Below are 21,267 nucleotides of genomic sequence, written 5' to 3'. Positions count from 1 at the left end.
TGAAGACATTAACATTGTTTCTCTCTCCACAGATGCTGTCGGACTGCTGAGTATTTTTAACAATTTCTGTTTTTATTTCCGATTTGTAGCATCTGGATTTTTCATTTGTATTGTGAAAATCTATTTTTTATTTTAAAACAATAACCATAAAAGAGTATACAATACCCTGTTGGATTCCACTATCTGCCGCACTTCATTTTTGAAATCCATGAAACGATCATGATATATGCACAAGCACCAAGGCTCCTCCAGATACCTGAAGAGAGAAGATATATAATTACTGACAGGGATACTTTCTAAATAGTAATGCATTTTATTGTCAATCGTTGATAACTCTGACTTTGTCACCATAATTTCTTCTTCAAAAGTCTCCTGGAATAATCCGATCAATCAATTGTCCGAAGGCTTGTTCTGCCAGCATCAGTAATTGCTTTTAAAGAAGATTTATTCAGAGCAAAGATTTTAAGTAACAGCAAAAATATTTTTTATCAATTTGAATACACACCATGAAAGCCTTGAATATGTCCAATATATAGAACATACATACAATTAGTTAGCATTTGAAAAGGTATTAATCTCACTATGTGATCATTGTATAATGTTGACATTTCAAGTCATTGCTTAGTTTAAAATAATCACAATAAATTTTTGTTTTTTGGGGGATTTAGATATTAGAGCACAATTAATCAAAGGTATGATTACATTTTACAAGCTAAAAGGTACAATACTGCTTATTTCATTAGCGAGTAGTCAGAGCATTAAACTAGAACACTATTTGAGGTTAATCAATGGGGAAGATGAAATATCGGTATAGTCTTCTGGAAATTATTTTAATCACTTTCAGAAATTGGAGACAAACTTCCCTAAATTCCTTCTTTCCATGAATTAGACTAGGGTTTTAAAAAAAACTACTCCTTTCACTTCTTTCAAGAGATGACCTGACTGCTGATGAATTAGGAGCACTTGTGGTCCTGATGCTTAGTTGCACCATGACTGTTTGAGACAGGCCCAATGGAGCAGCTGTTTTTTCCTTTGTTGCACGATCAATCACTACTGAAGCGAGATTGTTGTCCAATTGAAGGCTTTAATGAACAAGTAGTTATCCCAGCAGCTCCGGTACAGAATGACTGTTGTAGGTGAAACACAGACTTTTATGCTCTGCCTGCTGGGCGGAACCAGCAGGCAAGTTCTACCACTCATACTACAGTATAAGATACATCCCACCTAGGTACCCCGATACCCCTAATATAGCCTACCACATCCTTCATGTCATATTTTAATGTAGAGCAAGCAGGTAACCATGTATATATGTGAAAGGTATAATTTAAAATAGGGGGAATAGATATAACTTACTAAAGTCAAATGATCAATTATTAGAACTGTGGAAACTATGTGGAAATTAATTAATAAAAGTAACATTTTATAATCTTAAATATTTCCTAATCATTTTAACAGCGTAACTGACGGAGGTCTGGGAGTTACCTCTGTGCCTGTGCAAGATTTACAGTATGGCTCAGGAACTAACTCTGCAATACAGTAGGGGTGGCACAGTGGTTAGCACTGCTGCCTACGGCGCTGATTATCCGGGTTCGATCCCGGCCCTGGGTCACTGTCCGTGTGGAGTTTGCACATTCTCCCTGTGTCTGCATAGGTCTCACCCCCACAACCCAAAGATGTGCAGGGTAGATGGATTAGCCACGCTAAATTACCAAAAAAACCTCTGCAGTACAGTGCAGTGCTAAGGGGTTCTGTTACAGAGTTGAAGGCAGAAGAAACAGCCAAAAGAGGCAGTTCCATCTCTTTGTCTTGCTGCTCACTCTCAAGGAAAAGGTTGTAAAGTGGCTGGAGTCCGGTGACTGCATCCTTCCTCTTGACCTTCAAAACACATCCTACTCCACCAAGGCTGCTGCCATTGTCAACTTTTATCCTTTAGTGGGGGTTGCCCACTTCCTACCCACCGCAATACCAATAAGGATGTCCTCTTAAAGAGGTGCCCTCTCCTCTCAGTCTTCCGAGCTCTTTTGCACTGGCTGAGAGGATTCTGCATAGGTATGCATTTTCTTTACTAAGGCAGTTGCCTAGAATGTCGTTGACCTTGATGTCAGAGGCAAGTCAACAGCTCATGGGCAGGTAGTTCACCCCCTGCAGTTCCGAAGTTAACAACTGTATTTGTACATAAGAAACATTGGTGAAACATAACTGTTTGAAGATATTTCATTTTAAAGAATCATGGAATCCCTACAGTGCAGAAGGAGGCCATTCGGCCCATCAAGTCCACACCGACCCTCTGAAAGAGCACCCCCACCTAGGCCCACTCCCCCACCCTATACTATTTTCTATTCTAATATATCGTAATTTGATCATTGCAAAATATTTTCCTACAATAAGGGTACACATCAAAACATTACAATAGTTATTTATTCCAAAATAAAATTGAATTAATTTGACCAGTTTTAAAATTTTCAACAAAGAAAGTAATATTCAACTGTTCTCATTTGTTAAATCCAAGAGTAAAATTAGGTAGGATACCTGCAGAAAGCAGAGCCAGGGACCCGGGTTCAATTCTGGCCTTCAGTGACTGTGTGTGTGGGGTTTGCACTTTCTCCCCTTGTCTGCGTGGGTTTTCTCCGGGTACTCTGGTTCCCTCCCACAGTCCAAAGATGTGCAGGTTAAATGGATTGGCCGTACTAAGTTGCCCCTTATTGTCTAAAGATGTGCAGCTTAGGTGAGGTTACGGGGATGGGGCAGGGGAGTGCGCCTAGGAGGGTTGGTGCAGACCCGATGGGCCAATAATATTTAAATAAAGTGACTCTTATATAAGATATGATCATTCTCATTCTTTGATCATGGTTGAATCATATAAGACCACAAGACATAGGAGTAGAATTAGGCCACTCGGCCCATCGAGTCTGCTCCGCCATTCAATCATGGCTGATATTTTTCTCATCCCCTTTCTCCTGCCTTCTCCCCATAACCCCAGATCCCCTTATTGAAATCAGCAGGAGTACTTCCTATCTGAAACATTAATCATATTGTTAGTCTTTACTTGATGAGAAAACAATATAAGTACCTCCAATATGAGCACATGCATTTACTGTACAGTTTATTCAGTATCAAACATTAGTCACTCATAAATTAGACTACTACCCAATGGAAGTTAACTGTTTTCAGTGGTTGCCAATATAAACCAGGGGTACTGGTATGAAAACAAAAGCATTCATTTCTAAAATCCAACAGTTGAGTTACAAATGGTAAAATTTTCATGCAGAGTATTGTTTACCAGACTCAAATTTCAATCCCACTTGCGGCTTCCTTAATGTATTTATCTCTTCATTTTTCTCTCCTCTGTTAAGGTACTCCTTAAAATCTACATTTCTGATTTGGCTTTGGGTCACCCAGGCACCAAGGGCTGGACTTCTGATTGGGTTGAGGAGGTGGGGCCGGAGGTGGACTGGCTGGCAGTGTCGCATCCCCGCGTGGTCCTGCTTCCCAGCCATCCTGGTGGTATTGTGTTGTGGCAAACCTCCTGAAAGTGGTGGGTCATCAATTAAGCCAGTTGAGAGTCCATGGAAGGGCAGAAAATGATTTTGGAAGGGGGGGATCATGGGGAACACACAAGGTCACAATTATATTTATAGGGTCGGTTAGCTACATTGGCTGGATGACTGGTTCATGATGCGGAGTTACACCAACAGCGCGGGTTCAATTCCCATACCAGCTGAGGTTATTCATGAAGGCACTGCCTTCTCAACCTTACCCCTCGTCTGAGGTATGGTGACCCTCAAGTTGAATCACCACCAGTCAGCTCTCTCTCAAAAGGGGAAAGCAGCCTATGGTCCTCTGGGGCTGTGGCGACATTTCATTTTATTTATTGCAGCAGGGAGCCAGTTATAGAGATGCGTGTATTTAATAGCAATGGAAAAAGTGGGAAGGATCAGATAGCCCTTCATGAGATGGTACACTCTGGCAGAAAGTTCGAGCTGCAGCACTTGTCCATTTTTGGGGAGTGAACCTCCAGGGTAAATGAGGCATAGCTAAGGGTCCAGACAGTCGTTAAAATGCAAATCATAGCAAAGATGCCATCCTTGTACATTGGGCAGAGTTACTCCAAGTTGGAGTAGATCAGCTGGCATTGCAACAGGAAATTGAGCCCATTGGTCTTGAGGCATGCAGAGGTACAGGGAGGGCATGAAACAATACCTCACCATAGAGAATACCGAGAACGATTGAGTTTCCTGGACATTGCAGAGTATCAGTGCAAACAGAGAATCAAGGCAAATGGTAGCAGAATGATGTGCTCTAATAGAGGAGCACCCTCATTTCTCACTGGTCAAATGGGCATGCCCTGGCAGTAGCCGTTAAAGTGTGAGTGGTACTGAGCGTCTTGCCTCTGGATCCTTCCAATGGGTGAAAGTGAACCTCAAAGCATCTTGCAAAGGGATGCCCATCACAGCATAAGGCAGGTCACATTTGAAAGGTCACTGGATTGCATGGAGTTCACCACTGATAGGGCCACACAGGCATGAAGGTCTTTTGACTCCCTCAGGGGCAAGAGGTTATCCACTGCATCCATGTGGCCATCAAGGCACCGATTGACAACCAGGGCATTCATAAACAGGGAGGAATTTTCCTCCCTGAATATTCAGCTGGTGAGCGACTGCAACAAGCGTTTTCTACGGGTGGCTGCATGGCACCGCACCTTGCCATCGCAACTGCCGCAGCTGGCCATCACACCAGAGAGACAACATGGATGACTGCTAGATGGGCAAGGGCTATCTATTGAAGAAATGGCTGCTGATACCTATATGTCACTTAAGGAAGTGGCTCTAGAAATAGTGGATACATTGGTGGACATTTTCCAGCATTATATGGACTATGGAACAGTTCCTGCAGATTGGAGGGTAGCTAATGTATCTCCACTATTTAGAAAGGGAGGTAGAGAGAAAACAGGGAACTATGGACCAGTAAGCCTGAGGCTAGTAGTTGTGAGCAACACAACTGTAAGAAGAGAGCGAGAGAGTTAAGACCATGGAGCCTATCTGACTGTGGTCTGAGATTTGTCAACAGCTCAGCAATGTTCTGTGCAAATGTATTTTCCATGCTTGGGGCACTATGTGTCCTCAGGCTGCTCAGCCTCTAGATGTGCTGGTCACTACAGAACTGGATGCCTTTCATTTGTGTGTTGAATTGCACTCACCCTGCCAGAACTCAGTAGATTATTGAAGGAGTTGTAGCATTGCATGATTGTCCTGCTGACAATGTTACAACTGCACGCTTTGTAAGCTAGCTCCAACTATGCCTGTTTCATCTGCCTGGCTGGCCTTTTCCTGTTGCTCTCTGGAAACAGAATCTACTGTTGTGCAACCATCACTGTTGGGCCACCCATGTGTGGGAGCCTGTTGCTGGCTCACTGCTTTCTCTCTTTTCCATTCCAAGGTAAATTGCAAACACAATAATTGCTACCATATTCCCTTCTTTTGCCTGGCACCAAGTCCTGCCTCCTCACCACAGCTACTGCCTCTAATTGAATGGCAAATATGCCATTGGGCTACAAATTGAAGATCTCTTTGAAAATGGCATTGGTGTCGAACCAGGTCTCCTAGAAGCCATATTCAAGATGTCGGATCAGCCAGGGTTGGAAGTGTGCATGGAAGCAGATGTTTTAGCCTTTGCCTCGCTGATCTCTGAAGGCAGGTCCTGGTGGGGTGGAGGTCAGCTTCTCCGCCCAGTGCCTCGGCTTGGTGGGGGACCTGCTGGAGTTCTTAATCGTTGTGAAAGTGAAGTTCAAGTTGAGGGGAAGGATGGAAGGGTTCTATAACTCATGGGCTTTGTTTATCATGCATTTTCAAGAATTGGATGACATCAAACATTGGGGGGGGGGGGGGGGGGTTGGAATGTATAAGTTATTGGTGATTCTGTATGGGTTGATGGTGGATTCCTGATTCTTTTTCTTTAGTGTTTGTATTTAAAATGTTGGGGGCTGTTTGGGAATGGGTGGTATAAAGGTATTGTTGGCCAGGGGATTGCTATTGTATTGTTACTGTTGATTATTTGTTGGTGGGTGTAAATTTGATAAAAATGTGAAAAAGGAGAATAAAAATATTTTAAAAACAAAAATAGCATTGGTGGTCAGGAATGAATGTGGGGTGGGGTCAGGACCAGGAAACTGTTCTGATGTCAAAATGCAGACCTGAAAATGAAAATTCAGCTCTTTATCCCCTTGCTCGGCTCAATGCCACTTTTTGTTTGATGTCCCTCCTGTGATGTATTTTGGGATATTTTTCTACATTGAAGGTGCTCTTTATACATTCAAGCTGTTGCTGTTATTACAGATTTTGTCATAATTTTGAACTGCCAATGTCCTTCAGAATGTGAGGAAATCCAGGAATGGTTAACACCACTATTAATACCAGTCGCATGGCAGGGATGTCATTTAGAAATGGGTCTAGCACAGCTGAGAGAAGAAGAAGCAACATAATCTGTCCCCGAGGGACAAAGCTCCAGGACACTCAAATGTGGCTTTGACCTTACCAAAATTTGACATTTAATTAAAGGTTAGTTGTTTTGTGTATCCTCAGGGCTGTGCTAATATCACTGCAGCGAAGCAGAACATTGCTCTGTGGAGACCGCTACAACTAAGCAGAGAAGGGCTGTGCTCAAAGCAGTATAGTAAAGCAGCACAACGGCAATTACTCTCATACTAAAATAGAGCAGTACAAATATGTAGTGGCGGGGCTGAAAACCTGTGTCCGTTCTGGCACACACCTCTTCTGCAACTTTGACATGAGTTGTAAATGACTGGATGTCCACGTCGTAGGCTAACAGCAGGAGAGCCTGCTAGGACATCCAAACACTTACATTTTGAGAAAGGGGTCAATGAATACCAACCAAAAGTGAGAACCTTAGATATTCCTCTCTCTAACACGAGGGTATCAAACCAATAGCTCTATTAGATCAGCCCAGCTCAAATCAACTATTACAGTGGAGACTGAATCAAGCTCAACCTCTTGTTTTAATCAACTGAGATCTCCATTCTATTAGCTCCTGACTGGGATTGAATCTTACAGAATGAAACTAAACTGTTCTTAAAATGATGAGATAGCATGGATCATGAAAGTACTGTTGTCTTTTTTCTTTGCTTTAATGCAGACATGACAAGAGAATTCAATTTGCTGAGAAACTTAGTGCGCAATTCTTCGAAAATATTTCTAAGTGTAGTAGCGATCGGGGATTACCGCGAGCTTCCCGGCACTCTTCTCATAATCGTCGAGAGAGGACCCAGACTGGCGGAGGGGTGCCGGACTTAAGAATCCTCACCTCCTTCGAGGAGAGGGCCCTGGAGATGATTGTGGTGGCCGAGGACAGATCAGTCACCCACGTGGAGACTGGCAGACGCCGCAGAGGTGAGGAACCACCGGGTTCCACCCAGAGGACCTGTCAAACGTGAGATGCCTTACCGACTGACCCATCCCTCCCATTGACCACATGTCCATTCTTCCACAGGTCTTCCTACAGGTCCTCCAGCCGATGGTGCCGGCCCATCCTGGGCGGCACCCTCTCCTCCTCCCAGGAGAACACCTCAGAGGAGAGCTCCCAGGATGCCACTGTTATAGTCGCGGCACAGCTGCCACCCCCACCCTCCACCAGTGCAGATACACACACCTCGGTGGGAAATGTTAGTGGTCAGGCTTCTGGGGCACAATCTGGTGAGCACCACACAGCTGATGATGTGCACATCAGGTGGAGGCAGGAATCCCCAGGCGAGACAGCAGTCAGAGGGCTGCTGGATCCCAGGACCCAGCTGGGTCCAAGTCTGATGCTGATCCTCTGCTCCAGAGGTATCCAGAGCTGATAGAGCAGCCAGGACATTCAGAGGGCGATGTCAGCATCACTCCAACAGATCCATAGCTGAATGGAGGAGTCCCAGAGGCTACAGGTTCAGGAGATGGCGCCGGCAATGCGTGGCACTGAGGCCAACAGTTAGGGTGGCGACAGCAGTGGAGAGCCTGGTGCATGACGTCGGCACCATCAATGAAGGTGTCCAAGGCGTCACGCAATCGGTGACGGCCATGGCTGAGAGTCTCGGCAGAATGTCCGACTCGCTGGGGGATGTCACCCAGTACCAGGCCAACCTTGATGAGATTCTGCAGGACATGTCCCGCTCTCAGATGGGAATGGCCGAGGCTCTGCGGAGCTTCTCCCAGTCGCAGGTGTGCATAGCTGGGGCACTGCAGAGCATGTCTCAGTCACTGAGGAGCATTGCCGAGGGTGTCAACAGAATGGTGCAGACCACGGGGAACCGCCAGGCTGGCAGAGCCAGATGTTGCAGGGCAGCTGCCCTTCCATCCCAAGGGCCCTATGGGCACCGACCAGGAGGAAGGGAGCGCTGAGTACAAATGCGAACTCGCCCCATGGAATGGCTATGGTGGTCACCAGCTCCCCAGAGTGCCACCCCTTTGATGAGGCACGTCTCGAAGTCAGCATATGGGACAGGGTAGCACGGCTGTGCACATGACGTCGAAAAGTGAGCCAATGCCCTCTGGCCCCAGAGTATGCCCGCCAGGGGCATCAAAGGCTGCAGGACGGGTTAGGCAGCTGGGAGCCTCCACCGTTGATGTGCATCTGGGGACATACCAAGACGTAGTGGTAGAGCTAGGAGAAAAAAGAACATCGAGGATCACTGAGAGCACAGGGGGGTGGGGGGAGACGGGGGGGACGCCTGGCCCGGGGGTGGGGGGGGGGGGGGGTTTGTAGGTAAGGGGGTGAGGGGATTGTGGAGGGTGGGGATTGGGAGGGGCGGCACCATCGGGAGGGTGGAGACCTCATGGGTAAGGTAGTGATGACAGACCAGGCCATATCCTAGGTGAAGCTGGCAAGTATGAGGGCCTCCCTGGTCCTTCGGGCTTGCCGGACCTTCACCGCTACCACCTGTCCTGCAGCCTCTGGCTGGACCTCAGGTTCCTCCCCAACCTCATCCCCCAGCTCCTGCTGCTCTGGCGCCTCCTCATTATCCTCCTTCTCCTCAGAGGTGGCCACATATTCCTCTTCATCAACCTGCAGCATGTCCCCCGCTACTGTGCGAGGTTGTGGAGGCCGCAGCAGACCACCACAAATCGTGCGACCCTCCGGGGTGCGTACTGGAGGGCACCACTGGACCGGTCGAGGCAACGAAACAGCATCTTGAGGAGATCGATGCACTGCTCAGTGGCAGCCCAGGTGGTCACATGAGCCTCGTTGTACCGGGTCTCCGCTTCGGTCTTCAGCCTATTTCTGGCATCATTAGCCAGGTCCCCAGCGGATACCCCTTATCCCTCAAGAGCCAGCTGCCCACCTTGGGGTGATCCTCGATGAGGGCGGGGATGACCGACTGCCCCAGGATGTATACAAGAACATTATCTTCATCTCATGGTCGCACACGAGCTGTAGGCTGAGGGAGTGGAACCCCTTTCTGTTAACAGAGGGAACCCCTAGGGCGATATGCGTGGCACCTCTGACCCCCTGGACTTGGGGAATCCCGGCGATGGCGGCGAAACCTGAAGCCTGGAAATCTTGTTGGGTTTGGTCCATGACAAACACGATGCAGTCTTCTGCCCGGGCATTTAGGCATTCGTGACCTGTTGGATGCACCTGTGGGCTGTGGCCTGTGAGATGCCACACAGATTCCCGCTCGAGCCCTGGAATGATCCCGAGGCATAAATGTTCAGGGCTGCGGTTACCTTGACGACCACTGGAAGCGGGTGTCCTCCTCCTCCACGTGGTGCCAAGTCCGCAAGGACATGGCACAGGTGTTGCACCGTCTCCTTGTTGAGACAGAGTCTCCTCCGGCACACGCTGTCCGTCAACTGTTGGAATGACCATCGACGCCTATACACCCTGGGCCATCATCGGACTCCCCCTCTTCTCCCTCCCTGGCCTGATGGGCGGCCGGGTCCACAGGGTATGGGGCAGGGTCAGGCACATGGGCCGTTGCCTCGAGCATCTGCTGGCGCTGCTGTTGCTGCCGCCATCTCCGGCATCAGTCCACATCGTCTAGCAGCAGCAGAGGGCCACCTCTGCGTCCACCATCCCTGCCATAATGTTCAATATCTGTAAGGAATTGGGAGAGGGTGTCAAACTGACAAACTGCGGTGTTTCCCACCCCAGGACCCTCCATTCCCCCCGCACGTCCCCCCTCCCCACCTCCTTCCCACCCCCCCCCCCACCAGAATGCCCTGCCCACACACGGCCGCACCAGGCCCCCCACACCAGACCCCATACCCTGTACCCCAGACACCTACTCACAACATCAACTGGACTGGGCGCTGGTCCCCTCCCCGTGGCACTCACCCACCCTCCGGCCGTGCCATTTCCCCGGAGCTGTTTCCCTTCCCCATGGCATTCGAATGTTGGCTGCTGCGTGTATGGTGTTGCCACCCTCAGTGTTCAGGCACAGTGTCGAGGCATCACAGTCTGATTGGGATGCTGGGCAATGACTCCCACATGCTACATGGCCCACCCACCCACGGGAATCCACTTGGGTTGTGTGAAGTGCTCACTGAACCACGATTGCCAATTCTCTATTAGCGATAGCCTTCAGATGCACAGCCAGAGGCCTCGGCAGTTGGCGGGGGTTATGGGTGTTCGGTGGGGCAAACAGGCAGAGACAATGGTTGCCCCCGGAACGGGGGATCAGGGGTTATGGGGAGAAGGCAGGAGAATGCAGATGAGCAAATATCAGCCATGATTGAATGGCGGAGCAGACTCGATGGGCCAATGCTCCAATGTCTTATGGTCTTATGGGTACACACGATCCAGGGGTTAGCACTCCCTGCCGAGGGTGCCCCACCCGCCATCGAGCACTGGGGCAGCAAGCCCCCGACCCCGGGCTCTTTGCCTGTGAACAAAGATGGTTACTCACCTCCTCGGCTCCTCACAGAAGCCCTTCTGCCAGATTCACGTTTTTCAAAAGGAGTACTAATCAGCACAGCGTGCCCACTTGCTGGGGAGGCCGCTGAATGACAGGAGGCTGTTGGATGTGGGGTGGCTCCCGTTAATTGTATGGAAATAGGGCTTAAACAGTGATAATTGGTTTCTCGCCTCGCTATGGCGAGATCCCGATTTCGCCTATGGGAACGGGCTGTTTGCATCCCAAACTGTTTGGCGCCTGGCGCGGTTCGCATTCTCGGCCTCTCCCGCTATTGACCAGCCTTGTTTCGTTTGAGCGAGAGCGTAATGAAGCCAGAGAATCGCACTCATATTTTCTTCATAATAATCATCCTCATCAACTAATAATCAAGGCAACTGACACATAGCAATAAAGTTCTTTAAACACAGGTAATTCCTTTAAAAGGACACTGAAAACTACAGATGATCCCAGCTTCCTTGTTATCCATGCTTGTGCAATATAACTGTAGAGAGAAACTAACTTAAAACTTTGCATTAATCAGGGATTCTGTTCCATTAAATTGAATTGATGGGGTTATTTCCACAGTTGGAGTTAAATTGCTTTAAAGTATCAAGCATATAGAATAAAGGAAATACTTTGTACAATGACAATTTTCAAATAATCAGTGTTTTTCCTTTCTCCAATACTGGCAAAATTCACTTATGAAAATCGCTTATTGTCACAAGTAGGCTTCAATGAAGTTACTGTGAAAAGCCCCTAGTCGCCACATTCCGGCGCCTGTTCGGGGAGGCTGGTACGGGAATTGAACCGTGCTGCTGGCCTGCCTTGGTCTGCTTTCAAAGCCAGCTCTTTAGCCATGTGCTAAACCAGCCCCCAGCACACAGCCTAGCCTCACGCCACCCGCCCCCTCAAACGCCGCAATCAATTGGGGACTGCAGTTGGGAACTTCTTCCCGCAATTGAGAACGCCACAACCGATCGCTCCACGACCCTCCCGACACCCACCCGTGACCCTGAGTTTGAAAACCCCTGACCTAGACTTATTTAAGGATACTTCAATTATGTTGGCGTACAACTGCAGCAAAATTCCAAATATATTATGCTTTAGACACCTTTTTAAAAATTGTTTCACAGGATGTTCGGTGTTGCTGGCATGGCCAGCATTTATTGCCCATCGTCAATTGCTCTTCAGAAGGTGGCAGTCTTCTAAAACACTGTAATTTATGTGGTGTACAAAGAACAAAGAACAAAGAAATGTACAGCACAGGAACAGGCCCTTCGGCCCTCCAAGCCCGTGCCGACCATACTGCCCGACTAAACTACAATCTTCTACACTTCCTGGGTCCGTATCCTTCTATTCCCATCCTATTCATATATTTGTCAAGATGCCCCTTAAATGTCCCTATCGTCCCTGCCTCCACTACCTCCTCCGGTAGTGAGTTCCAGGCACCCACTACCCTCTGCGTAAAAAACTTGCCTCGTACATCTACTCTAAACTTTGCCCCTCTCACCTTAAACCTATGCCCCCTAGTAATTGACCCCTCTACCCTGGGGAAAAGCCTCTGACTATCCACTCTGTCTATGCCCCTCATAATTTTGTATACCTCTATCAGGTCGCCCCTCAACCTCCTTCGTTCCAGTGAGAACAAACCGAGTTTATTCAATCGCTCCTCATAGCTTATGCCCTCCATACCAGGCAACATTCTGGTAAATCTCTTCTGCACCCTCTCTAAAGCCTCCACATCCTTCTGGTAGTGTGGCGACCAGAATTGAACACTATACTCCAAGTGTGGCCTAACTAAGGTTCTATACAGCTGCAACATGACTTGCCAATTCTTATACTCAATGCCCCGGCCAATGAAGGCAAGCATGCCGTATGCCTTCTTGACTACCTTCTCCACCTGTGTAGCCCCTTTCAGTGATCTGTGGACCTGTACTCCTAGATCTCTTTGACTTTCAATACTCTTGAGGGTTCTACCATTCACTGTATATTCCCTACCTGCATTAGCCCTTCCAAAATGCATTACCTCACATTTGTCCAGGTTAAACTCCATCTGCCATCTCTCCGCCCAAGTCTCCAGACAATCTAAATCCTGCTGTATCCTCAGACAGTAGAAACAACCTCAGTGGGTTCCAGGATTCAGATACAGAGACAGTGAAGGAATGGTAATATATTTCCAAGTCAGGATGGTGTGTGGCTTGGAGGAGAACTTGCAGGTGGTGGTCTTCCTATGCATCTGCTGTCCTTGTCCTTCTAGGTCAGGGGTTTTCAAACTCAGGGTCACGGCCCGCAGGTGGGTCGTGGGTGGGTGTCGGGAGGGTCGTGGAGCGATCGGTTGTGGCGTTCTCAATTGCGGGAAGAAGTTCCCAACTGCAGTCCCCAATTGATTGCGGTGTTTGAGGGGGCGGGTGGCGTGAGGCTAGGCTGTGTGCTGGTCACCGCGTGCAGAGTGTTGGGGGCGGGGGGGGATGACGGGTTGACGGGTGTCCACATGGACGCGATGCTATCAAGTTCCAGCTTGGAACTCCGCTCTGTGCTCGTGCTTTGCGCGCTGCTTGGCTCGTCCTCTGCCACCGATCAGTATTATGCAGCCTGCGGCTACTTGGTCAATCCATTCAATGGCCAGCACAACTTCCGTTTGCACTCCCACGACGGTAAGTACTGGTCGGGAAGTGGTCTGTGACCGGGGTGGGTACAGTGAGAGGAAGCCAGGCCAGGTTTCTCGGAATACTGATTAACCGAGCTCAGTCAATAGGGCTGACATATGTGAACACTGGAAGAAACCTACAGTCATCACTTTGTGTCGACACTCTCTGGAAACCAGGAAGTCAGAGCTTTTGGTGAGAATGGAGCAGGATATGACTTGGATATTTGGATAGTGCAATGAAGTGGAACCAGTAAGAAAAAGTGTGACATTGTGTGCGTTTACTTCATCTCCTCTAAAGTCATTGTTTGTAAAGTAAAAACAAGATTGTACTTTTTTTATAATTGGTTATATTTCTAAAGTAATGGGAATATATTTAAAACAAAGTTTGTGTCGAAATGTAAGGCTGCACATGTTCAACTGAAGTTAATTTAATTTTTAGCAGTAAAAAGTCATGGGCAGAATTCTCTGACAATGGGGCTATGTCCCCACGCCTGTGAGAAAACGGGCGCGAATCACTCTGGACTTTTTTGGAGAAAGCTGCGGAAGGAGATGCTGGGGGGGGAAGGGTTGCTGCTGCACTGGCCAAAGGGGAATGGGACACAGAAGAGGTGGTCGGGGCGGGGGTCTCCCGGCTGGGGGACTGGAGGGTGAGGGCGGCGCGGACACGGGACTGGCCTAGAAAAGGAGATGGCTAGTCGGCGGGGGGGGTGGGGGAGCCCCCCGAATCCGGCTGATAACGTGGAATGTGAGGGGCCTGAATGGGCCGGTAAAGAGGGCCTGAGAGTTTGCGCACTTAGAGGGACTGAAGGCAGACGTGGTCATGCTCCAAGAGACACATTTGAAGGTGGCGGATCAGGTCAGGTTAAGAAAGGGGTGGGTAGGACAGGTATTCCATTCGGGGCTGGACGCGAAGAATAGAGGGGTGGCAATATTGGTGGGGAAGCGGGTGTCGTTTGAGGCCAAGAATATCGTAGTGGACAACGGAGGGCGATATGTGATGGTGAGCGATAAGTTGCAGGGGACATGGGTGGTATTGGTAAATGTATACGCCCCGAACTGGGATGATGCCGGATTCATGAAGCGCATGTTGGGGCGCATTCCGGACCTGGAGGTAGGAGGCCTGATAATGGGTGGGGATTTCAATACGGTGTTGGACCCAGCACTGGATCGCTCCAGATCTAGGATCCGAAAGAGGCCGGCGGCGGCCAAGGTGCTTAGGGGGTTTATGGATCAGATGGGGGGAGTGGACCCGTGGAGGTTTGCCAGGCCGCAGGCCAGGGAATTTTCTTTTTTCTCCCACGTGCACAAAGCCTACTGCCGGATAGATTTTTTTGTTCTGGGCAGGGCGCTGATCCCGAAAGTGGAGGGAACGGAGTATTCGGCCATAGCCGTTTCGGATCACGCCCCGCACTGGATGGAACTGGAGTTGGGAGAGGAGAAGGACCAACGCCCGCTGTGGCGGTTGGATGTGGGAATGCTGGCAGATGAGGTGGCGTGTGGGAGGGTGAGGGGGTGCATCGAAAGGTACCTGGAGGTCAATGACAACGGGGAGGGGCGGGTGGGGATGGTATGGGAGGCGCTGAAGGCGGTGATCAGGGGAGAGCTAATCTCCATTAGGGCTCATAGGGAGAAGATAGAGGGCATGGAAAGGGAGAGGTTAGTGGGGGAGATTTTAAGAGTGGACAGGAGACACGCAGAGGCCCCTGAGGAGGGATTATTTGGGGAAAGGCGACGTCTCCAGACGGAGTTTGATCTGTTGACCACAGGGAAGGCAGAGGCACAGTGGAGGAAGGCGCAGGGGGCGACCTACGAGTATGGGGAGAAGGCGAGTCGGATGCTGGCACACCAGCTCCGTAAGAGGATGGCAGCGAGGGAAATAGATGGAGTCAAGGATGGAAGGGGAGCCACGGTGCGGAGTGCGTCAAAAATAAACGAGGCATTCAACGCCTTCTATGAGGAGCTGTACAGATCCCAGCCCCCAGCGGGGGAAGAGGGGATGAGACGATTCCTAGACCAATTGAGATTCCCGAGGGTGGAGGAGCAAGAGGTGGCTGGTTTGGGGGCACCACTTGGGTTGAAGGAGCTGAGCAAGGGTTTGGGGAGTATGCAGGCAGGGAAGGCCCCGGGACCGGACGGGTTCCCGGTGGAGTTCTACAGGAAGTATATAGACCTGTTGGCCCCGCTACTAGTGAAGACCTTTAATGAGGCAAGGGAGGAAGGGACCCTGCCCCCGACAATGTCGGAGGCGACAATTTCTTTGATCCTAAAGCGGGACAAGGACCCACTGCAATGTGGATCGTACAGGCCGATCTCGCTCCTCAACATGGATGCTAAGTTGCTGGCAAAAGTGCTGGCTACAAGGATCGAGGACTGTGTCCCAGGGGTGATTCACGAGGACCAGACGGGATTTGTAAAGGGCAGGCAACTAAACACCAATGTGCGACGGCTCCTAAACGTGATAATGATGCCATCGGTGGAGGGAGAGGCGGAGATAGTGGCAGCTATGGACGTGGAGAAGGCCTTTGACCGAGTAGAACATAGAACATAGAACAATACAGCGCAGTACAGGCCCTTCGGCCCACGATGTTGCACCGAAACAAAAGCCATCTAACCTACACTATGCCATTATCATCCATATGTTTATCCAATAAACTTTTAAATGCCCTCAATGTTGGCGAGTTCACTACTGTAGCAGGTAGGGCATTCCACGGCCTCACTACTCTTTGCGTAAAGAACCTACCTCTGACCTCTGTCCTATATCTATTACCCCTCAGTTTAAAGTTATGTCCCCTCGTGCCAGCCATGTCCATCCGCGGGAGAAGGCTCTCACTGTCCACCCTATCCAACCCCCTGATCATTTTGTATGCCTCTATTAAGTCTCCTCTTAACCTTCTTCTCTCTAACGAAAACAACCTCAAGTCCATCAGCCTTTCCTCATAAGATTTTCCCTCCATACCAGGCAACATCCTGGTAAATCTCCTCTGCACCCGCTCCAAAGCCTCCACGTCCTTCCTATAATGCGGTGACCAGAACTGTACGCAATACTCCAAATGCGTCCGTACCAGAGTTCTGTACAGCTGCAACATGACCTCCCGACTCCGGAACTCAATCCCTCTACCAATAAAGGCCAACACTCCATAGGCCTTCTTCACAACCCTATCAACCTGGGTGGCAACTTTCAGGGATCTATGTACATGGACACCTAGATCCCTCTGCTCATCCACACTTTCAAGAACTTTACCATTAGCCAAATATTCCGCATTCCTGTTATTCCTTCCAACGTGAATCACGTCACACTTCTCTACATTAAACTCCATTTGCCACCTCTCAGCCCAGCTCTGCAGCTTATCTATATCCCTCTGTAACCTGCTACATCCTTCCACACTATCGACAACACCACCGACTTTAGTATCGTCTGCAAATTTACTCACCCACCCTTCTGCGCCTTCCTCTAGGTCATTGATAAAAATGACAAACAGCAACGGCCCAGAACAGATCCTTGTGGTACTCCACTTGTGACTGTACTCCATTCTGAACATTTCCCATCAACCACCACCCTCTGTCTTCTTTCAGCTAGCCAATTTCTGATTCACATCTCTAAATCACCCTCAATCCCCAGCCTCCGTATTTTCTGCAATAGCCTACCGTGGGGGACCTTATCAAACGCTTTGCTGAAATCCATATACACCACATCAACTGCTCTACCCTCGTCTACCTGTTCAGTCACCTTCTCAAAGAACTCGATAAGGTTTGTGAGGCATGACCTACTCTTCACAAAGCCATGCTGACTATCCCTGATCATATTATTCCTATCTAGATGATTATAAATCTTGTCTCTTATAATCCCCTCCAAGACTTTACCCACTACAGACGTGAGGCTCACCGGTCTATAGTTGCCGGGGTTGTCTCTGCTCCCCTTTTTGAACAAAGGGACCACATTTGCTGTCCTCCAGTCCTCTGGCACTATTCCTGTAGCCAATGATGACATAAAAATCAAAGCCAAAGGTCCAGCAATTTCTTCCCTGGCCTCCCAGAGAATCCTAGGATAAATCCCATCAGGTCCCGGGGACTTATCTATTTTCAGCCTGTCCAGAATTGCCAACACCTCTTCCCTACGTACCTCAATGCCATCTATTCTATTAGCCTGGGGCTCAGCATTCTCCTCCACAACATTATCTTTTTCCTGAGTGAATACTGACGAAAAATATTCATTTAGTATCTCGCCTATCTCTTCAGACTCCACACACAATTTCCCATCCCTGTCCTTGACTGGTCCTACTCTTACCCTAGTCATTCGCTTATTCCTGACATACCTATAGAAAGCTTTTGGGTTTTCCTTGATCCTTCCTGCCAAATACTTCTCATGTCCCCTCCTTGCTCGTCTTAGCTCTCTCTTTAGATCCTTCCTCGCCACCTTATAACTATCCATCGCCCCAACTGAAACTTCACACCTCATCTTCACATAGGCCTCCTTCTTCCTCTTAACAAGAGATTCCACTTCCTTGGTAAACCACGGTTCCCTCGCTCTGCCTTCCTCCCTGCCTGACCGGTACATACTTATCAAGAACACGCAGTAGCTGATCCTTGAACAAGCCCCACTTATCCAGTGTGCCCAACACTTGCAGCCTACTTCTCCACCTTATCCCCCCCAAGTCACGTCTAATGGCATCATAATTGCCCTTCCCCCAGCTATAACTCTTGCCCTGCGGTGTATACTTATCCCTTTCCATCATTAACGTAAACGTCACCGAATTGTGGTCACTGTCCCCAAAGTGCTCTCCTACCTCCAAATCCAACACCTGGCCTGGTTCATTACCCAAAACCAAATCCAACGTGGCCTCGCCTCTTGTTGGCCTGTCAACATATTGTTTCAGGAAACCCTCCTGCACACACTGTACAAAAAAACGACCCATCTATTGTACTCGAACTATATCTTTTCCAGTCAATATTTGGAAAGTTAAAGTCTCCCATAATAACTACCCTGTTACTTTCGCTCTTATCCAGAGTCATCTTCGCCATCCTTTCCTCTACATCCCTAGAACTATTAGGAGGCCTATAGAAAACTCCCAACAGGGTGACCTCTCCTTTCCTGTTTCTAACTTCAGCCCATACTACCTCAGAAGAAGAGTCCCCATCTAGCATCCTCTCCGCCACCGTAATACTGCTCTTGACTAGCAGCGCCACACCTCCCCCTCTTTGCCTCCTTCTCTGAGCTTACTAAAACACCTAAACCCCGGAACCTGCAACATCCATTCCTGTCCCTGCTCTATCCATGTCTCCGAAATGGCCACAACATCGAAGTCCCAGGTACCAACCCATGCTGCCAGTTCCCATACCTTGTTTCGTATACTCCTGGCATTGAAGTATACACACTTCAAACCACCTACCTGAACACTGGCCCCCTCCTGCGACGTCAAATTTGTGCTCCTGACCTCTATACTCTCATTCTCCCTTACCCTAAAACTACAATCCAGGTTCCCATGCCCCTGCTGCATTAGTTTAAACCCCCCCAAAGAGCACTAACAAATCTCCCCCCCAGGATATTTGTGCCCCTCAGGTTCAGATGTAGACCATCCTGTCTGTAGAGGTCCCACCTTCCCCAGAAAGAGCCCCAGTTATCCAGAAATCTGAATCCCTCCCGCCTGCACCATCCCTGTAGCCACGTGTTTAAATGCTCTCTCTCCCTATTCCTCATCTCACTATCACGTGGCACGGGCAACAACCCAGAGATAACAACTCTGTTTGTTCTAGTTCTGAGCTTCCATCCTAGCTCCCTGAAAGCCTGCCTGACATCCTTGTCTCCTTTCCTACCTATGTCGTTAGTGCCAATGTGGACCACGACTTGGGGCTGCTCCCCCTCCCCCCTAAGGACCCGGAAAACACGATCCGAGACATCACGTACCCTTGCACCTGGGAGGCAACATACCAAACGTGAGTCTCTCACGCTCCCACAAAATCTCCTATCTGTGCCCCTGACTATAGAGTCCCCAATTACTAATGCTCTGCTCCTCTCCCCCCTTCCCTTCTGAGCAACAGGGACAGACTCCGTGCCAGAGGCCCGTACCCCATGGCTTACCCCTGGTAAGTCGCCCCCCTCACAAGTATCCAAAGCGGTATACTTGTTTCTCAGGGGAACGACCGCAGGGGATCCCTGCACTGGCTGCTTTTTCCCAGTCCCTCTTACAGTTACCCACCTATCTCCAATCTTTGGTGTAACTAATTCCCTGAAGCTGCTATCTATGACCCCTTCTGCCTCCCGAATGATCCGAAGTTCTTCCAACTCCAGCTCCAGTTCCCTAACTCGGTCTTGGAGGAGCTGGAGATGGCAGCACTTCCTGCAGGTAAAATCAGCAGGGACACTAACTGCATCCCTCACCTCAAACATCCTGCAGGAGGAACATTGCACTCCCTTCCCTGCCATTCCTCTAACTTTCTACCAAGATCTGGCTAACAACTAAATTAAATTTTTTATAAAAAATAATAATAATATAATAAAATAGAGTGGGAGTACCTCTGGGAAGTGCTGCGTAGGTTTGGGTTCGGGGGAGGGTTTATTAGTTGGGTTAAGCTCCTTTACAGAGCCCCGGTGGTGAGTATGGTGACGAATCGGCGGAGGTCGGAGTATTTTCGGCTGTACCGTGGGACGAGGCAGGGGTGCCCCCTGTCCTCCCTGTTGTTTGCATTGGCGATTGAACCCTTGGCCATATCATTGAGAGAGTCTAGGAAATGGAGGGGGGTGGTCCGAGGGGGAGAAGAGCATCGAATGTCGCTTTATGCGGATGACCTGTTGCTGTATGTGGCGGATCCAGTGGAGGGGATGGTGGAGGTCATGCAGACTGTAAAGGAGTTGGGGATCTTTCGGGCTATAAGCTCAATGTAGGGAAGAGTGAGCTTTTTGTAGTACAGGCAGGGAACCAAGAAAGGGGGATAGGCGATCTACTGCTGAGGAGGGCGGAGGGGAGCTTTCGGTACCTGGGGATCCAGATAGCCAGGAGTTGGGGGGCCCTACATATACTGAATCTGACGAGGTTGGTAGAGCAGATGGAGGAGGACTTCAAAAGATGGGACATGTTACCGCTCTCGCTAGCAGGTAGAGTGCAGTCGGTCAAAATGGTGGTCCTTCCGAGGTTTCTGTTTGTGTTTCAGTGCCTTCCCATTGTGATCACCAAGGCCATTTTTAAGAGAGTAGGCAGGAGTATTATGGGGTTTGTGTGGGCGAATAAGACCCCGAGGGTAAGGAGAGGGTTTCTGGAACGCAGTAGGGACCGAGGAGGGTTGGCGCTGCCGAACCTAGGGAGCTACTACTGGGCAGCAAATGTGGCGATGATCCGTAAGTGGGTGATGGAGGGAGAGGGGGCGGCATGGAAGAGGTTGGAGATGGCGTCCTGCAAAGGAACGAGCCTGGGGGCGCTGGTGACGGCACCGCTGCCGCTCTCGCCGTCAAGGTACACCACGAGTCCGGTGGTGGCGGCAACGCTAAAGATCTGGGGCCAGTGGAGACGGCATAGGGGTGCAATGGGAGCCTCGGTGTGGTCCCCGATCAGGAGTAACCACCGGTTTGTCCCGGGGAGAATGGACGGGGGGTTTCAGAGCTGGCATCGGGCGGGGATTAGAAGAATGGGGGACCTGTTCATTGATGGGACGTTTGCGAGCCTAGGGGCACTAGAGGAGAAGTTTGAGATACCCCCGGGAAATGCTTTCAGATACATGCAAGTGAGGGCGTTTGTGAGGCGGC

General features: G+C 49.5%; 1 protein-coding gene across 2 annotated transcripts in view; it reads right to left on the bottom strand.

The window, feature by feature from the left end:
- Positions 1-21,267, bottom strand: part of cfap61 (cilia and flagella associated protein 61) — a 584,187-nt gene that overhangs the window by 26,425 nt on the left and 536,495 nt on the right. For both annotated transcript variants that reach the window (XM_072505562.1, XM_072505571.1), the window contains one exon: positions 166-256. In XM_072505562.1, the coding sequence (XP_072361663.1) occupies positions 166-256 (91 nt within the window). The remainder of the gene's footprint in view (positions 1-165; positions 257-21,267) is intronic.

Source organism: Scyliorhinus torazame, chromosome 1, assembly GCF_047496885.1.
Source record: "Scyliorhinus torazame isolate Kashiwa2021f chromosome 1, sScyTor2.1, whole genome shotgun sequence".
NCBI lineage: Eukaryota > Metazoa > Chordata > Chondrichthyes > Carcharhiniformes > Scyliorhinidae > Scyliorhinus > Scyliorhinus torazame.
Note: the sequence above shows the minus strand (reverse complement) of the source record. Positions and strands in the feature narration are given on the sequence as shown.